We start from the raw sequence: 19,015 nt of genomic DNA, 5'->3' as shown, positions 1-19,015 counted from the left end.
AGCATTTGACAAAGTACAACATCCTTTCTTGATCAAAACTCTTCACAGTGGAGGCATAGAGGATACATACCTCATTATCATAAAAGCCATCTATGAAAAACCCACAGGAAATATTCTCAATGGGAAAAAACTGAAAGCTTTTCCCCTTAAGGTCAGGAACACAGCAGCAATGCCCACTATCACTACTGCTATTCAACATAGTACTAGAAATTCTAGCCTCAGCAATCAGACAACCAAAAGAAATAAAAGGCATCTGAATCGGCAAAGAAGTAGTCAAACTCTCACTCTTTGCAGATGATATGATACTTTATGGGAAAAACCCAAAAGACTCCACTCCAAAACTGCTAGAACTCATACTGAAATTCCATAAAGTGTCAGGATATAAAATCAATGCACAGAAATCAGTTGCATTTCTATACACCAGCAGAAAGTAAGGAGTCGATCCCATTTACAATTGCACCCCAAACTGTAAGATATCTAGGAATAAACCTAACCAAAGAGGCAAAGAATCTGTACTCAGAAAACTATAAAGTACTCATGAAAGAAATTGAGGAAGGCACAAAGAAATGGAAAAATGTTCCATGCTCATGGATTGGAAGAAAAAACATTGTGAAGATGTCTATGCTACCTAAAGCAATCTACACATTTAATGCAATCCCTACCAAAATACCATCCATTTTTTTCAAAGCAGTGGAACAATAATCCTAAAATTTATATGGTACCAGAAAAGACCCGAATAGCCAGAGGAATGGTGAAAAAGAAGATCAAAGTTGGTGGCATCACAATTCCAGACTTTAAGCTACAAAGCTGCAATCATCAAGACAGCATGGTACAGGCAGAAAAACAGACACATAGATCAGTGGAACAGAACAGAGCGCCCAGAAGTGGACCCTCAACTCTCTGGTCAACTAATCTTCGACAAAGCAGGGAAGAATGTCCAATGGAAAAAAAGAGTCTCTTCAACAGATGGTGTTGGGAACACTGGACAGCCACATGCAGAAGAGTGAAACTGGACCATTTCCTAACACCATACAGAAAAATAGACTCAAAAGGGATAAAAGACCTTAATGTAAGACAGGAATCCATCAAAATCCTTTAGGAAAACACAGGCACCAACCTCTTTGACCTCAGCTGCAGCAACTTCTTCCTAGAAACATCACTAAAAGCAAGGGAAGCAAGGGCAAAAATGAACTACTGGAACCTCATCAGGATCAAAAGCTTTTGCACAGCAAAGGAAACAGTCAACAAAACCAAAAGATAACTGACAGAATGGGAAAAGATATTTGCAAGCGACATATCAGATAAAGGGCTAGTATCCAAAATCTAGAAAGAACTTATCAAACTCAACACCCAGAGAACACATAATCCAATCAAGAAGTGGGCAGAAGACATGAACAGACATTTCTGCAAAGAAGACATCCAGATGGACAACAGACGCATGAAAAAGTGCTCCACATCACTCGGCATCACGGAAACACACATCAAAACCACAATGAGATACCACCTCACACCAGGGCTAAAATTAGAAGGGCTAAAATTAACAAGTCGGGAAATGACAGATGCTGGCGAGGATGCGGAGAAAGGGGAAACTTGCTACACTGTTGGTGGGAATGCAAGCTGGTGCAGCCGCTCTGGAAAACAGTATGGAGGTTCCTCAAAATGTTGAAAATAGAACTGCCCTATGACCCAGCAATTGCACTACTGGGTATTTACCCTAAAGATATAAATGTAGTGATCCGAAGGGGCATGTGCACCTGAATTTTATGGCAGCAATGTTCACAATAGTGTAACTATGGAAAGAACATAGATGCCCATCAACAAATGAATGGATAAAGAAAATGTGGCATATATATGCAAAGGAACACGATGCAGCCATCGAAGGAAATGAAATCTTGCCATTTGCAATGATGCAGATGGAACTAGAGGATATTCTGCTGAGTGAAATAAGTCGATCAGAGAAAGTCAATTATCGTACGATCTCTCTGATATGAGGAATTAGGCAGGGTGGGAGGCTGTGGTGGGTAGGGAAGGAAAAAATGAAACAAGATGGGATCACAAGCAGGCAGAGAGAGAGAGAGAGAGAGAGAGGGAAGCAGGCTCCCTGCTGAGCAGAGAACCTGATGTGGGATTTGATCCCAGGACTCCGAGATCATGCCCTGAGCTGAAGGCAGTGGCTTAACCCACTGAGCTACCCAGGCGCCCCATAAGAGACTCTTCATCTCAGGAAACAAACTGTGGGTTGCTGGGGGGTGGGAGGGAGGGATGGGGCGGCGGGTGATGGACACTGAGGAGGGTATGTGCTGCGGTGAGTGCTGTGAAATGTGTAAGCCTGGTGGTTCATAGACCTGTACCCCTGGGGCAAATAATACACTATAAGTTAATTAAAAAAATTAAATGTTGCTACCTCTGAAAAAAAAATAAATAAGAAACATAAAACTGATGCAAGCTTTATAATTTGGCAAGACCACAAAGTCCTCAGGAACGCACCGCACGCAGTGCCCTGGAGTGTGAGCTGGGGCTGGAGGCAGGAGACCTAGCTGGGCAGGAGACCTAGCTGGGCAGGAGACCTAGCTGGGCAGGAGACCTAGCTGGGCAGGAGAGAGTCATGCAAGGAAGCCAAAGAGGAACAAGGAAGGAGGAAGGTCAGGCCTGAACTGGGGATCCTCGTGCACCTTCTCAGATACTGCTACCAAATGAGGATGTTAAAAAAACAAACAAACCCACTCTGTCCTGCTCTTCAAAGTAATGTGCAAGGAAGGGCAAGAGTGAGGCCCGACAAATACGTATTTATACCACCTGTGGGACTGACAAAATCAGACCGATCTGCAAATGTCACCACAAAATCCAAGGAGTTTTAATATATTCTAAAATAATGTGAGGAGGGCAGAAAACACGTCCCAAGATCCTTTCTAATAAAGACATAAAAAGGAGAAAGCAAGCATCAAACTAAGGTAACCGATACTAAACGAATGTGAGTGCCCCCTTCCCCACAGCTGACTTCGTGTGCCTGCGGTTTCCCGCCGTCAGCACAGTCTGGAGGCAGATGACCCTCCTCCTGGGTCCAGTGTCAGAAGGTCACCAGTAGCCTAATGCTGTGACACTGCACTTGTGTCACTCCCCTCCCTTCAGCTCATCATACATTTCATTCTCTCCCACCACCATCATCATCAGAGTGAGTGCAGGACAGGAAGGTATTTGAGACCACACGTAACTTCCATTACAGTGTAACTGTGCTTCAGTGTTCTACTTTATCATTATTCTTCTCTATTGTGCCTGATTTATAAATTAAACTAGGTACGTATATATAGAAAAAACATGGTGTCTAGAGGGCTCAGTCCTATCTGCACTTGTAGGCATCCACTGGGGTCTCAGAACATCCCCCCTGTGGTAAGGGTGGAGGGGTGGGGAGTACTCTGCATTCCAGACCAGAAAAATCAACAGAATGACGATGGCCTCTCAGACATGTGAGAACATACATAAACTAAAGAATATTCATCTTTTTTTTTCCCCCTAGAGAGAGAATGTGAACACACATGCAAGGTTGGGGAGAGCGCAGAAGGAGACGCAGAGAGAATCTTAAGCAGACTCCACGCCTGGTGTGAAGCCTGACGTGGGGCCCGATCTCATGACCTGAGCCGAACTCAAGAGAAAGACACTTAACCGACTGAGCCACCCAGGTGTCCCCTGAATTGACATTTTTTAACAAAGTCCTCACTATAACCAACTAATCTATAACCTACCAGTTATAAAAGTTAAATGTCTCCAGGCTAGCCTAAAGCATTCCTTTAAAATGACCATAAATATGAAAGAAAATAACGAGCTGATCATGCTCACAGCTGATACTATAAATTTCCCAAGACTGGGTCAGAGGAGAACATTATTTTAAGACTAAGTCACTCACTTTAAATTTGTGGGACTAGAATAGGTGACTACTTTAACCTTACTCTTACCTGTTCATTATTATTTTTAAAAAGATTTTATTTATTTATTATTTGTCAGAGAGAAAGTGAGCACAAGTAGGGGAAGCAGCAGACTCCCTGCTGAGAGGGAGCCCAATGTGGGGCTTGATCCTGGGACTCCGGGATCGTGACCAGAGCTGAAGGCAGATGCTTAAACCAACTAAGACACCAGGGCGCCCCCGTACATTCATTATTTTTAAAAACCAGAACCTCAGCTTTCCACTGGCATTAAGTGGGCAGCATTTTAAACATACCGTGAGTGGGCATCGCCCCAGACCAATGACGTAAGAGCCATGGGGCCCCGTCCTGGGCCTCAGGCTTTCTAAAAGCCAGATGATGTGATGTGTGGGCAGGAGTGAGGAACCTATGTCTGGTGAACAAGCCCATACAAAAGTATGTATTGTTAGGATTTCTAAAATTTTCAGTTAAATTATTAGGTCCTTCAGAGAAGAGAAAAGCCTGTCTGAATTTCAGATTATCATAACTCAGAAAAACACACTAAGGAAATCACACGTGATTTTTTCTTTAAAATAGCTACATGAAAACATTTTAAAGAAAATAGATGGGCTGCTGAGTCATGGGCCAGCTGCTCTGCAGAGTCGGTCACGGACTCTGCATGGGAAGTGTTTTATGTAAAGCCACAGAGATGTTAGGGTTATGTTTTTTGCAGTTATCCAGACTACCACAGAAAGAAATGACTCGTTATAATAAGACCTAGAAATACATTCTTTTCAGGGCACCTGGGTGGCTCTGTCGGTTAAGTGACTGACTCTTGATCTTGGCTCAGGTCATGATCTCAGGGTCGAGAGATCGAGTCCTGCGTCCGGCTCCATGCCCCGCATGGAACCTGATGAAGATTCTCTTTCCCTCTCCTTCTGCCCTTCCCTGCCCTGCTTGTGCTCTCTATCTAAAGAATTGAAAAAGAAAAAAAGAAATACATCTAAGTAGAGGCAGGGAAGTGCTATGAGCGTAGAAGGGCTTCAAAAATCACAGAATCCTGGGCCTGGATCCCATTGCTGCTACTTACTCATTTCACAACCTTAGTCAAGTCACTTCTCCAGAGCTCAGTTTCTCAAGTGTCAATGAGGATCCCTATTATTTCCCAGGCTTGCCCGGAGAATCAAGCAGCACAGAGCCTCAAATGGTACCCAGCATACAGGAAGCAATTTTATAAACAGTGCATATTATTATGAGGCCAAATGACAAAACCCAAGAGTTACAAAATGACTTAAAATTGCAGTCTCCTTTAGAAAGGACAAAATCATACTTTTAAATCATACAAAGCTAATGTATAGTTTAATGTTATTTTATATGCTCAAAATCAGTATCTGAGTGCATTCAACAAGCATCTGTTGTACCCCTGGTATGTGGCCGGCACCATTCCCGACACAGGAGACACAGTAACGAACAAGTCACAGGAGTCCTTGCCCTCATGGGGTTCCTCAGCCAGGGAGTCAGCAGCAGCGGGGCTCAGAGGTGGTAGGATTCTGGATCTATTTTGAAGTTTAGAACAAAACGATTTGGGTATCGGGTACCCTTGGAATCAAGGAGGTTTTCAAATATCTGGGACCTGCCAAATCAAAGGAGGAGTTCGCCATGAACAGACGAGATCTGGCGTGCGGAAGGTCAGCAGTTCGCCTTGTCCCCAACGGGTCGGCCACGTGTATCAGTGACGCCGCACTGGCCGCTGGATATGGAACTCGGGTGTGTGGGGGCAAAGGGCCTGGGAAGAGGCAGAAACTAAGGTAAAGGTAAGATTTATCTACAAAACTCTTTGAACTTAAAAAAGATTTAATTCTCTTTAATGTCCACAGTGGAAGGAGATGAGGCCAGTGAGTTAGACGTCCCTAGCAACCTCTACTTTTCCATCTCCTTTTTTTATATAAGGCATTCCACCTTGATTAAAGGTCTGTGATTTATGGAAGCTATCTGCATTCGGAAGTCTGCTCTTCTAAAAGAGGCAGTTAATATTTTATCGGGTAAGTGTTCCCATCCAGCAGAATGATCACAAATGTTTTGAAAACAGAAATAAGGCCTCCTTATTCTGGAGGCCAGAGCTGGGAGCACGCTGGCCCTTGCACCTGCCATCAGGAGGCCTCGGCACAGGTGAATCTGTACCGACCGCAACAGAGAGCAAAGCAAGGCGAGGCACTACAGGGATCTGAGCAGGTTTCTTCTGCTATGGAAGAAACAACAATGCTGTTTCTGTTAGTGCCTGAAATTCAATTCTACTTCGTCCAGGATTTACACAAAGAATTGTTTAAATATGTCCATGAAAGAAAAGTTTATATATTAAAATCGTAACACTATGGCTAAAAAATCCACAGGCTTTAGATTTCTAAGAGAAGAAAATATATCGCTAAACGCCAGACTTAGAAAAGATGAAAACAAAAACCAAAAAAAAAAAAAAAAACAAAACACCTAGAAAAAAGTCCAGATAATTGAAATGTGTATTTTATTCACTGCTTTTAAAGAAATGGCTGACATTTAATATGGCTATCAACATTTGGAAAATTAAAAAAAAAAAGCCAATTTAAAATTATCTTTTCTTTGTAATGGCTATGAATTTATAGCCACAACATTAAAGATAGCCACTACATTAAAATTAGTGAAGAAAAAGAATATGCAAACCCAAAATAGATGGACATGAAATATGTCTGTATCATTATTCATGGTACTAGGACCTCAATATTTGATTCCCCTGTTTCACTTAATATGCTCCCTCATCATTTTGGTGTAATTTCCTCACAACATTATCTAGAAGTTCTAACTTATTAAGTTACACTTCAGAAACCTTTCTCAGTGGAAGGAATAACAGAAGAAATTTAAGGACTCGCCCACCCCCCAAAAAATACTTGTAGGTTTACTGGTCATATTGTCCTCAGCAGTTGTTGTTGAGTTTTCTTTGTCCTTTTATTTAAAAAAAAAAAAAAGTATGTATATTTTAAAAACTTCTGAATTTTTTTCAAAGTTACTGATTTTGTGACTCTTGATTTCAAGCAAGTCACAAGCACTCGAATAAAAAGACAGTCTCAACTATCACTTGCAAAGCACAATCTAGTTAAAAATATTTCAGACTACATTCTTTAATTGGGGACATAAAAGAATAAAAGAGATCTTCCAACACAGATAAAAATTCAAAGATAAATTATAACTGTGGATTAAAACATAATATTAAAGGAAAAGAAAGCCTTTTTTGTGAGCACCCAAATAATTCCTCCTCTGTATACAGTGACACAAAAGCATTTTCAGCTTTCAGGTTTCGACAAATCCTGTTGTAACAGCAACTCCCTCCCTTCCCCGCCTCTCCTTTCTTAATTCTCCCACAGCTCAAAAAATGAGATGGAGAACCTGGTATTTATCTTCTAGCACCATCAGCAGTTTCTACCTCAGATTTCCATGTTGCTCTTTATCTGCAAGTTAACTTGTTGGAGCTTCGTCACTAATACTCGGAAGCTGAGAGATGAGCCTCCCGTGTGTGGCTTCTCCTCCTCAGACACCTTCACTAGAAGACACTGACCGAGGGGAGTTAAGACACTGACGGCTCCTGGCAAAAGGTATGGAAAATGAGAAGCTTCAGGGATGCTCAGAAACATAGAGACCTTTAAGTATCGTGTAGCTTGGATTTTAAGTTGTAAATCTGTGTTTTAAATGTTCGTTTTCTTATGAATAAATCTTGTCTGGAAAACTGACTTTACATCTTAATGAAATCCACTCCAGATTTTCTGCTGGCAAACAGCTGATAAAAATTAACATTTGTGGGTTCTGGATGCAGGACGTTCTGGAACCACGCGAGCCTTCTCTATTTAGAACTCAGTTTGTACCTGCGACCCCACTGCTCCTGTTGACTTTCACAGCATTTCACCCCCGCCACTGCCAGTGAAACAAAGTGTGCTTTTATTCTGCACCAGACAGAAATTTGAGAGAACAGGCCACAAACTGTATCATACTTGTGGCTGGAGAAGGAAAAAAAAAAAAAAAAAAAAGAACGAAAGAAAAAAAAAGAAAAAGAAAGAAAAGAAAAAAGACTTCGTAGCAATATGACTAACATGCCAGTACATTTTTACAAAGGAACAGAATAGTGACCTTCACTGTAGAGAACAAATTCTTTCTGTATAAGTTCTCTGCAGAAGAAAGCATTTAAAATCCAATATTCAACAGCAAGCGAGCACTCTGCTAACTGAATGCAATGTCATATTGTTTACACTGATTGTGGCTGGCTGTAATTTATCACTGCCAGTACTTGTTAATTAAGATGAACAAGCTGTCTGCAAGCCCGAATTACACTGAAATTTATGAAATGTATTGGTTAATGGGAAGAAAAAGGTTATAATTGGGAAGCTGAGCACAGACGGATCAACACATAAAGGTTACTCAACCAAAGTAAAAATAGAGAAATGAGATGCTCTTAGAGAATGGGAACAGCCATCTCGACGCTGAGGAAACCCTAAGCTGAAAATGGTCTGGGAAGGCAGTAATTTAACGAACTGGCTGGAGTGTGAGACGTTAAAACCCAAACCTGAGAATAGCTATTATAAAACTATAAATGTGTTTCATTTTCTTCTAGAATCTTTAACTTCTGTTCTATTTTGGTCTCAGATACGAAAAGGAATTTGGAAAACAGAAAGAAATGAACCGTATGGTTCCACACAAAGCCTAACTACTCTGTTGTGTGTTTAAGTCTGATATTTAAGAATTTAAAATTTCAGGAAAACACTTCCCTAAAATTGTCACATTTTAAGACTGCGAACAAAAATAGAACAAAGGAATTTCGACAGCCCAGGATTTAACTTCTTAGAGAAGCAGTGTTCTAACTCCGTGAAGTATGTACTCTTAATACCGGAGCAGATTAGTATTACTTCAGGTATTACACAGAAGGCCAGCATCAGCCTCCTGGGGCGAGTGTGAGGCTGAGCCATGTGTCCCATTACTGCCCTCTCAAGTGCTTTTCTTTCTTGATGGGACAGGGAGTGAACGCAGTTGACAGTCAATGGTGCTTCCTGTCTCCAGATGCAGCATTTTTCTCTGCGCCCGGGGAGCACACGGAGAGGCTCTCACCAAGGTGTACTGGGCCAACGGTGGGGAGAGATGGGGAGGGGCATGGAAAGCAGGATACTGCTGCTGAGACCTCTGTGACACAGGGGAATTTCCTGCCTCAGTGTCCTTCCTAATCGGAAAAAATGATGATGCAAAAAGTTCTATCTGCAGTTTGTTTCAGCTCTAAGGTTCTATGTAGATCAGCTCATAGGAAGGAAGAGAAAAATTTCAAATGCCATTAAATATCAATTGTCACATGACATAAAACAAATAAACATACTAATAACAGAGTCAATTTTAATTTGTGGAATACTTCTATGTGTTAGATATTGTTCTGGGCCCTTAAAATGCATTTAACTTTTGATATATATACAATAATCCTCCCCCTTTTCCAGAAGAGGATACTGAGGCACAGAGAGGTTCTGGAAAGCTAGGAGTTGACCCAAGTGTTTTGGATTCAGAGTCCATACTGCCTTTTGTGAAATACACACGAACTGTGGTAGAACCACAATGTCTTAATACATCATTCAAAAATTAATGCAGAAACACAAAAAAGCTGTTATTACTATATTTCAGAAACCACTATATTTCTTCCAAGGCAGGAAGTGCTGCCAGATTAAAGCATAGCCAAGTAACAAATTCAGTGCTATCTTTTCTCTCCTTGAAAAGAAAGAAAAAAAGGAAAGGAAAAAAAGAAAAAAAAGTTAAATTATTTTTGGTATCCTTTCACATACAACTAATGATGTGGTTATTTCTGGCCTGTACTTTCAAGATCCAGTGTCACTACTTCTGAGTCTGTCAGGATAACCGGTTTCGCAGCAGACGATTTCATTCGGGTCAGGGAATGATTCTGGTCCCAACTAGACAGGATCTCACATTCTCATGAGCAGGAGACAGAGGCTTAATTGTTCCAGTTTTGAGTATCCTGTACCTGATGTGAAACGAGTGTTAACCTAGATAAGGATTTTGCAAAAGTTTATTAACTGGAAATCAGGGATAATCGTGCCTCTGGCTTTACCTTCTCTCTGCGAATTTCCTTTCCTCCTGTAAACAGTTCACTTGGCTCACATGTCTGGCACATGGTGGGTGCTTAATTTTTTTTTTTTTTTAATAAAACCATCTTTTTGAATACTTGAAACTTTTCCACTATGTATTTATGAATCATTTTTAAGAACTGGGCTTCAACACTGTTTCTAATTAAAATACTCCATAGGTAATAAGGAATAGATAGTTTTAAAAACCTCTAATGCTATTAAAATTCTTATTAGATCCTCCAGCTGGAATCTGATAGGTCAGAATTTCCTAAGGCCCACTGCCCACGTTATAGACAACTTCAGCAAAGTTTAAGTTTTAAAAAGAACAAGTGGACAGCTCTTTCCTTGATGCCATGTATCAAGCACCACCCATCCACCGGCACTCAGGACAATGGCAGCCTCTGTGAGGGCCTCGTGTGAGCTTTCCTCCTGGGCTACCATGTCCTCACCTACTGTGGGGTCTATTCAAATGTGTTCTTTGATCCCACGTGGAACGTGGGACATGGAAATGGAAGCCCTTTGTTTATGCTTTCTTTCAATCCCAACTCTGTCTTCTTTTCCTAGCCTTTGTCACTTGGTTCTCTGCCGCAGAGAGAAAGCTACAATCTTGATCAAATACGGGGTAACGGTGGGCAAAGATAAAGGGGACGTCATGGTGTCAGCTGGGCTCCAGCTCCTTGCTTTCGTCCTGGCCTTATCCGGAGTGTCTGGAGTGCTCACAGCCACTCTGCTGCCTAACTGGAAGGTGAACGTGGACTCGGGCTCCAACATCATAACGGCCATCGCGCAGCTGCAAGGGCTGTGGATGGACTGCACGTGGTACAGCACCGGCATGTTCAGCTGCACCCTCAAGTACTCCATTCTGTCCCTCCCCGTCCACGTGCAGGCCGCACGGGCCACCATGGTCCTGGCTTGTGTTCTGTCTGCTTTGGGGATCTGCGCTTCTACAGTAGGGATGAAATGCACTCGCCTAGGAGGGGACGCGGAAACAAAGAGTCACGCCTCTTTCGCTGGCGGAGTCTGTTTCCTGTCTGCGGGGGTCTCTGGTTTGATACCAACAGTGTGGTACACGAAGGAGATTGTAGCAAACTTTCTGGATCTGACAGTTCCAGAAAGCAACAAACATGAACCCGGAGGAGCTGTCTATATCGGATTCATTTCGGCCATACTACTCTTGATCTCTGGCATGATTTTCTGCACTTCCTGCATTGAAAGGAATCCAGAAGCGTGGCTCTATCCACCCAAGCAGCAGCACATCTCCGCCACACAACCAGAGGGCAATTCAGCATACAACCTGAAAGATTATGTGTAAATAGCTGAATGAACATTTACTTTTTAGATGCCTGCTGTGACTTCTTTTTGCTTTAGAGAAAGAAATCTAAATGAGGTCACTTAAAATACCATTGTTTATCTGTTTTAAGATTATTTTTCCATTACTATTTTCATGTTTTATTGAGAGGTGTATAATTGAGAGAGGTTCTGTTATATTAAGGCCATTAACTGATGGCTTTTTTCCCCCTTTTAAGATAAACTGTTGATGTATCTTCTGGGTTGTTACTGATTGGATCTTATAAAAGAACTAAACCACCAAATATGCAAAAAAGCACCTTTCTCTGGTGTTGATCTAGGGTACCATCTGCTTTTGGTGTCTGTCTACAACACCACAGTGATTTGCTTCTATTTTCAAGCCCCACTGTTTGAACCTAAGGGAAAGAGGAGATGTCCGCCTGTCCTCAATGCTGCCCAAACCAGCCTCCCCGAGGTCCCACCTGCTATGACCCTCCTGCCTCTTTTTTCATTTTAGAAACATCATGTACATGTGTGAGAGCCAACAATAGGACATTCAAAGTTGGTAAATGCTACCATAGCAAAGCGAAACCAAACCAAACTAAACGCACACTAAAATCTCTGGGACTTGAAAGCCTTAGGTACAAAGTAAGTGAGAATGACAACAGTCTGACTGAGAATGCGCAACAACTGCCACTTCCGCTGCTAGCAAGAGGATGTCCCAGATAAAGTCCGTTTATCCTACAACAATTCAGATCCCTCCAATCCCCTCTCATTGGTTACTATTTGGATGATAGAAGTTACTTTTAAGTTGTCATTTTTGTTCTCAAGTTTGATTCATGTTAGCAGAACATTGCTGTTCTCTTATAAATGAATTGCTTCAGTTAGTTAATAGAAAAACAAAGTATAAAGAATGTTTTTTAAAAAATATAAGTTAAATTAAGAGATGTAATTCAAATAACAAGAAAATAAAAACTGGATTTTCTAACGTGCAAAGGGGACAATGCACAGTGTTTCTAGTAATTCAGGTAATTTACACTTAGTCACTGTTCACCATATAATAGGTAAAGGGAGAAAAAAAGGACTATTCCTTTGCACTTTAGTAACTTAGGAAGTGGCAAGAATATCTTTTATGTGAGTACATATTTTTCATTTGTGCCTACAGAAGTAGAGACTAAAGTATTTTATACCTAGTTTACGCATTTCTCTTCTGCAACAATGTCATTAGCTATTAACAGAATAGCTAAAGTGAAAAGGTACTATTTCATCTGGGAATTAGGAAAAGACTTATTTAAGCAAGTTTAAATGATCGTTTAAAGTATGGATTCCTGGGACACGTGGGTGGCTCAGCCAGTTAATCAGCTGCCATTGGCTCAGGTCCTGATCCCAGGGTCCTGGGTCCGAGTCCCACATCAGGCTCCTTGCTCAGCGGGGAGCCTGCTTCTCCCTCTGCCTGCTGCTCCTCTTGCTTGTGCTTTCTCTCTCTGATGAATAAATAAAATCTTTTTAAAAAAAAAAATCGATTCCCTTAGGAATAAAAATGTTTCTAAACAAATGTCATACTAAAAATACCTGATAAAAAGAATAGTTTTATGCAAATTAATGTGACAGGATTGCTATGACCCCTATATGGCTTTCTCATTTGGCTCACTGTGACTGGCTTCAATTGCAGTTTACGTATCCTATAGTCCTATACTAAAAGTTTAGTGTATACATTCTATGAAATATATACTTCAAAAAATAATTTTTACTTAGCTCTGGAATATTTTCTTTAAAAGATGCAGGAATGTCTTGAACTCCAGAAAAGCACCCATTTCATACACGTAATGGCCTAATTCTGTCCAGACCGGACGTAGCAATGATAACGTGTCTTGGCATCCCTCCATCCCCACGGGACCCCCCGCTGCACTGCTCCACACGGAGCCCTCCCGCACTCACCCCGTGTCTGCCGAAGCTCCGACATCCTGCAGCGTCAGTGGGGTCTCCTCTGTGAACACAATCCTGACTCTGAAGAAGTCTGCTGCTTCCATCTCTGTCCTCTCACAGAATGCTCGGTCACAAATTACTAGTAATTACTTGTAAGCACTTGCAAAAGTGCTTACAAGGCCAGGCCAGTCCTTTTCAGTCCTTCATGTACGTACACTGACTGGTTTAAACCCCACAAAGACTCTAGGTGGCAGGTACTCTTCTTAGTACCTAGGGGGAACTGACGTAGAGAAAAATATCACTACCTAACTTGCCCAAGGTCTTCAGCTAATAAATGGATAGACGGCATTCCACCTGAGGGAACCTGGCTCTGGAGTCAGAGCAGGTGAGTACAACGCCACACAGGGCACAAGGCTACAAAGTATCTATCACTGAATCCAAGTCTTGGGTTTGCCCATGTGAAAACGAGGATGAAATAGCACCTACTCACAGAGGGGCTGTGAGCATTCAATGAGACGATACGCACACAGCATGCGTGGGGGGGGATAAGCACGCAACGGACGCTGCCCAGTAGCTCCTGCCTGGTCTAACCCAGTGGTTTCCAACTGGGGGTGGGTCGAGCCTGCAGAGGATATGCGGCTGCACCTGGAGACATTTCTGGTTGTCACAACCGGGGTAATGGTATTGGAATATAGTGGGCGGGAGGCAGAAAAGCTATTAAATATCCTATCGTGCACAAGACAGCCCAGGCAACAAAGAATTTTCTGGCTGAAAATGTCAATAGTGATAAGGTTGAGAAGCTCTGGTCTAACGTATTTGAATATACTTAAACATTCATTTTTTCTTTCTTTTTTTTTAAAATAAGAAGTTACCAAAACAAAGCCAAAAGAAGAAAACACCAGAAAGCCCCAGAATATCATGCTTGTTTAACCTAGGACCAGACATGTGTGCAGATTAAGTGTGTGTATGTGTGTGTGTGTGTGTGTGTGTGTGTGTGTCTATGACTGAAGAATCAGCTAACAGTTCTGGCAAAAATGTAGACACAGGTTAAGTCAGGAGAACTGGGTATAGGAATGAATAGATTTAAAAGAAACATAAGTGATATCAGAAGGTGGTAACTAGTGATTCCCTGTGCAAGTAACAGTGAAAGGGGCACCGTGAGATACCCCCCTCACCCCCTCTGGAATACCTGCCCGAGGTCATTCGCACACTACACGCATACATACAGGCAGAAGCAGCCTGGGGTGCGCAGACAGAGGTTCAATTCTGGAGTTAGTGTTTTCTCATTACATTCCTTTTATTACCATATTTTTAGCTACATGGCTTTACCATAAATTAACTTTATTGACTTTTGAGGATTTCTATCCTAGCCTACAATCTTGCAGAACCTGTTGTATAGCTCTTCATCACCTCCAATAACTTTTTTATTCACTTCATTACACTTTGTACATACATAAAGTATTACCTGCAAAAATGCAACTTTGTTCCTTTCTTCCTTGGATTTAGAGTATTTCTTGTTTATTCTTGAGAAGTTACTAAAATATAACTAGTATTAAGGTAAATTGTAATAGTAAATATTCTGTTTCTATTCAACACTTACTTGGTTTTTAAAAAAGACTGGTAATTTTCTACTTATAAAACTGGTTTTAGTTTGTACATTTTTATTTTAGACTTGCCCACTTTCAAAAAGAATTTGAGGTTACTTACAATAAAATTTCTGGCATATTAAGTACAAAGAACATGATAAAGGTGAAAGACTAAAGTTACAAAGAAAAGAAAGAAAAAATGCTATTAAATAATCCTTGCTAAAGGCTACCAAAGGATTTAAACATCAAACAGTCTAGAACTTCTAAGCAACCAAAGCACAAAAAGCCACACAAAAAATCTGACGGCTCCGTCTATGGGCGGGGGCCCACCAAGGCCATTCCGGGCTTTCCCCAAGTTCCCACTGGGCTGCGCAACCATCCCCAGCTGCTGTGAGTGCACGGTGCTAACGGCTCAGAGATCTGGAATCGCCTCCCTTGGTAGGTTAGGGAACCACTGCTTCTAGGAGGTGGCCAGAGCCAAAGACTGGCCACACAGGTATACAGCAGGCTGCTTCCTGGACTGACTCGGTGGGACAATTTGTGCCCCAGAGCTCCCCTTCTCCCTGCCACCCTATAACCCGGTGGAATCAGGTTGAAGGAAGTCTCCAGGCAGAACAATATTCCGGGCTTAGCTTTTCCCCCTTTGCTTTATCCTGCTTCCCACACCGTTCTTCTGAGAGCGCGCAATACACCACTTTCACAAAAATTCTTACCACAATCTCTGAATCCACAACACCAGACCTAACACAGAAGAATATTACTTAAGCAGAAGAACGTTAAGTCTTCTGACCTTATGTCCAAAGGATTCTCAAACACAGGATAACATAAAACAGAAATATCCTCAAATCAGATTCTGAAAAACACAAAGGCTCGGCTTTCTTACGTGAATCCACCCATTTTACGAAGCTCGAGATTATTTCACAGAGAAGTCAAGGCCTTGAGGGCTGTCAGCGAGGACAGCTGAAAGCTTCGGAAACGTGATCCTCAAAGGTCAGGCATGGATGCCTCAAGTCCTGACCTCTTCTTTATAATGCCATGGGTGTATCATCATTGATTCATCTAAAATTGTACTGACAGTATGTTTAAATCTGTACCATGTTTAGGGGTAACTTGATCCATATGCAGTACTCCTAATATGCAAAATTAGATATAAACTATATGAAGCTCTTAAAAATTAAAATCTATACAACTGTATCAAAATATACCAACTAAGTACATAAATATTTGCTTATAATCATAATAGCTACTTTCCACTAACTGCCTCCAGATGCTAGATACTCCCATTACTTCACATTGATTATCTCCATTTCTCAAAACAGTCCTTCAAGGGTGACAATACTGCCCCAATTCAGGTATTAAAGTTCAGCCTATTAACCTAACCAAGTTCTCATAATTAGGAATATTCGAATTCCAGTAGGTCTAGCTTCCTTTAAAGTACTCAGTTTTTCCACTAGAGTATACTGCTCCTATCATGCTAACCGAAAGAGCCTGTTGCAATTCTCCTTTTATAGTGACTTACCTAGTGGGTCCAACTACAGTGTAGTGATAAGACCTAAAGCCTATCCATTTTGTTGGAAGTATTTCCTACAGAAATAAAAACAAAAAAGATTTATTTTATTTGAGAGAGAAAGAGAACACACAGTAGGGAGTGGCAGGGGAAGAGTAAGAGATTTATATTCCCAAGCAGAATCTGTGCTCAGCATGGAGCCGGACCCAGGGCTCCATCTCACAACTCTGAGATCAGGACCCTGAGATCATGATCTCCTGAGATCACGACCGGAGCCAAAACCAAGAGGCAGATGCTTAACTGACTGTCCCACCCAGGTGCCCCTGTCGGAAGTATGTTAGGTTATGAGCCCCATGACCACAATTTTAAAAGAGAAAAATGACACAGAATTTTGAGGTTCTAGCTAACAGCTTAGTAGTCCTCAAACTTGAGAAACGTGAAGAACAGCTTCATCAGTAGATCAGTAAAAAATGACCGCAGAACCCCAGAAATATGTGGATTCTCAGAAGACTAGAGATGTCAGCTTGAAACTAGTGTTATTTGCTCATGGAAGTATTTTTTAGTCATGAATCTGCACTGCAAAAGAAGTATTTTGTCTTGTCATTGGTAAAATAACTCAAAAGTGAAATGGAAATACAAAACCTTAAAATTCTAACTTAAACTCTATATACTACAAACTCTAGGAGATTAAGGCACATTAGAGTATGCCAACGGATATAATTGTATGACTCTAAGAGGTTGCATTTTCTGTAGATATAGAAGAATTTGGGGTTCAAATTTGGGGTACAGTACTGGGGACAGCACTAGAGAAGTTAATGAGAGTAATGAGTTTAGCAAGAATTTAGGTTGACTAGCCAGGAGAGGACTGTTACAGTTCCATGGAAATAAAAGTTCTGCTATTAAAGCTTGATTATAAATTACTCTAAAGACCAATAAAGAGAGGGGATTACAGATTCTCACAGGAAAAAGCCTAAGTGATTATAAATAAGTTCTTGAAATACCACAAAAGCAGTGCCCATATCTAATTCTGAGGATTGGTTGAGAATAAGTACTGAATTTTAGTGAGTTTCTTTGAGCAGCTGTAGAGAAGTAAACTCCCTCTCAGTTCCCCAACGAACCTGCCTGTACTTCTAAGCATATTTTACTTGTATTGTAGTTAGTGTGTTTATGCCTTTCTCCCCTTGTGTTCACAAAATGTTAGCCAAAGGGACAGCCTTATACTGTTATTTTATCTTCTCTATAAAATTCCTACCCTTTCTTACTTAAGAAAATAAAAACTTTAAAAACTTGGTCAATACAATTATCAGTCAAATATTCTCTGGCTTTCCTCAGTATTCTTCATCTGCTCTAGTATAGTAAAACTACTTCAGAGCAGCAGAGAATTCTTTTAGAACCAAAATTTAATCATTTGATTTACTGTTTTGCTTTATTATAATACATTCTCTCTCCCTGGTAACTGTTCTCCTAGATTACAAATAAATTCCCTGCATGTAATATTTACAACATGATAAAAAGCATGTAAAGAAAATCGCTGTAAATATGTTTAATTTGCCAAAAAGCAAACATCCCTCAGGAAAGTGAACCAAAAATACAGCTAGCATTTTTCCAAATAATAAGTATTTTCTTGAGGCCTTAATCCTAGAGGATAGAACATTTAATCAATTAACTACATGTGTATCTTATCTCAAAATCAAACATAAGGTTGTAACAACCTCTAAACACCATCAAATGACCTCAAGTAGGTAATGAAAACAAAGAGAAACTTTCCACTAAAAACATTCCAAAGTCCAACGTAAGAAACCCTTGGTAAAATTTAAATAGCCAAAAGACTCTGGATTATGGTAATAACCCTAACTATAAAAGCCTGGAAGTTAAGATCTTGGTATATTTGGGTTTGACACTATTCAAAATGTTATATACACACATACGTGCATTACAACAAAAAAGCAAGCTAATAGGGTCAGTTTTCTTCATTACAATGGCCATCTTAGTTCTAGGACAGAAAATACCTGAAAGCACAAATATTTTTAAATCTGATGATAGCCTACAAGACATCTCCAGTCATTGAATTCAGTCTAGGATCTCACAGGGTCTATGATTTTGGAAGAATTCATTGAAAATGTCTGAAACCTGGCGATGCTAAAGGAAAGTGGTACTGAGAATGGGTTCTATGAGGCGGACTTCGAAAAAGCTGAAAACTGTGATGTAAGTGGAAGATGGACTGAATTCCTATAGTCACCCAAAAGCTCAGCTAGTGGTGGACATGGCAGAGGAAGTGGAAGGTGGTCGCAGAGAATATGGGGACTTCGCAGACCATGCTTTAGGACGTACAAGTAGGTCTCACACTACAGTTTGGGACCCCATTCTAAATATATAATCTGTATCTATCTAAATTGAAAAGCCACATTATACAGGTCTTTTTTTCATGCTATTTATTTTCCTTACTAAATCTCAAGTAACGTAAGGAAAACTTGACATGACTCTATTCTGGAGAGTTCCAGCAAACAAGAAGGCATCTGTTCCTCACCAGCTATAAACTCCCTGAAGGCAGGTTCCATGTCAGACTGGAATCCCCCCTACCTAGTTCCATCTACCTAAGCGCAGGCCTTTATATGCAATAGCTACTGAATACGCATCTGACAAACAAACAAAAATCTTACGTGTCCGGTAGTGACTCAT

General features: G+C 40.9%; 2 protein-coding genes across 6 annotated transcripts in view; one reads left to right on the top strand and one right to left on the bottom strand.

The window, feature by feature from the left end:
- TFB1M (transcription factor B1, mitochondrial) overlaps positions 1 to 19,015 on the bottom strand; it is a 72,790-nt gene that overhangs the window by 11,275 nt on the left and 42,500 nt on the right. The gene's annotated exons all lie outside the window — the stretch shown is intronic.
- On the top strand, positions 6,866 to 12,153 carry CLDN20 (claudin 20). The gene is made up of 2 exons (XM_004778192.3): positions 6,866 to 7,516; positions 10,595 to 12,153. The coding sequence occupies exon 2, from the start codon at positions 10,683 to 10,685 to the stop codon at positions 11,340 to 11,342; it is 660 nt and encodes a 219-aa protein (XP_004778249.1). The 5' UTR covers positions 6,866 to 7,516; positions 10,595 to 10,682; the 3' UTR covers positions 11,343 to 12,153.

The sequence above is a fragment of the Mustela putorius genome, unplaced genomic scaffold, assembly GCF_011764305.1.
Source record: "Mustela putorius furo isolate JIRA1106 unplaced genomic scaffold, ASM1176430v1.1 tig00000450_pilon_pilon_pilon, whole genome shotgun sequence".
In the NCBI taxonomy this organism is placed as follows: Eukaryota; Metazoa; Chordata; class Mammalia; order Carnivora; family Mustelidae; genus Mustela; species Mustela putorius.
Note: the sequence above shows the minus strand (reverse complement) of the source record. Positions and strands in the feature narration are given on the sequence as shown.

Excerpts from the sequence above, each read along its gene's own strand:
- CLDN20 (XM_004778192.3), top strand. The coding sequence starts at position 10,683 with ATGGTGTCAGCTGGGCTCCAGCTCCTTGCTTTCGTCCTGGCCTTATCC.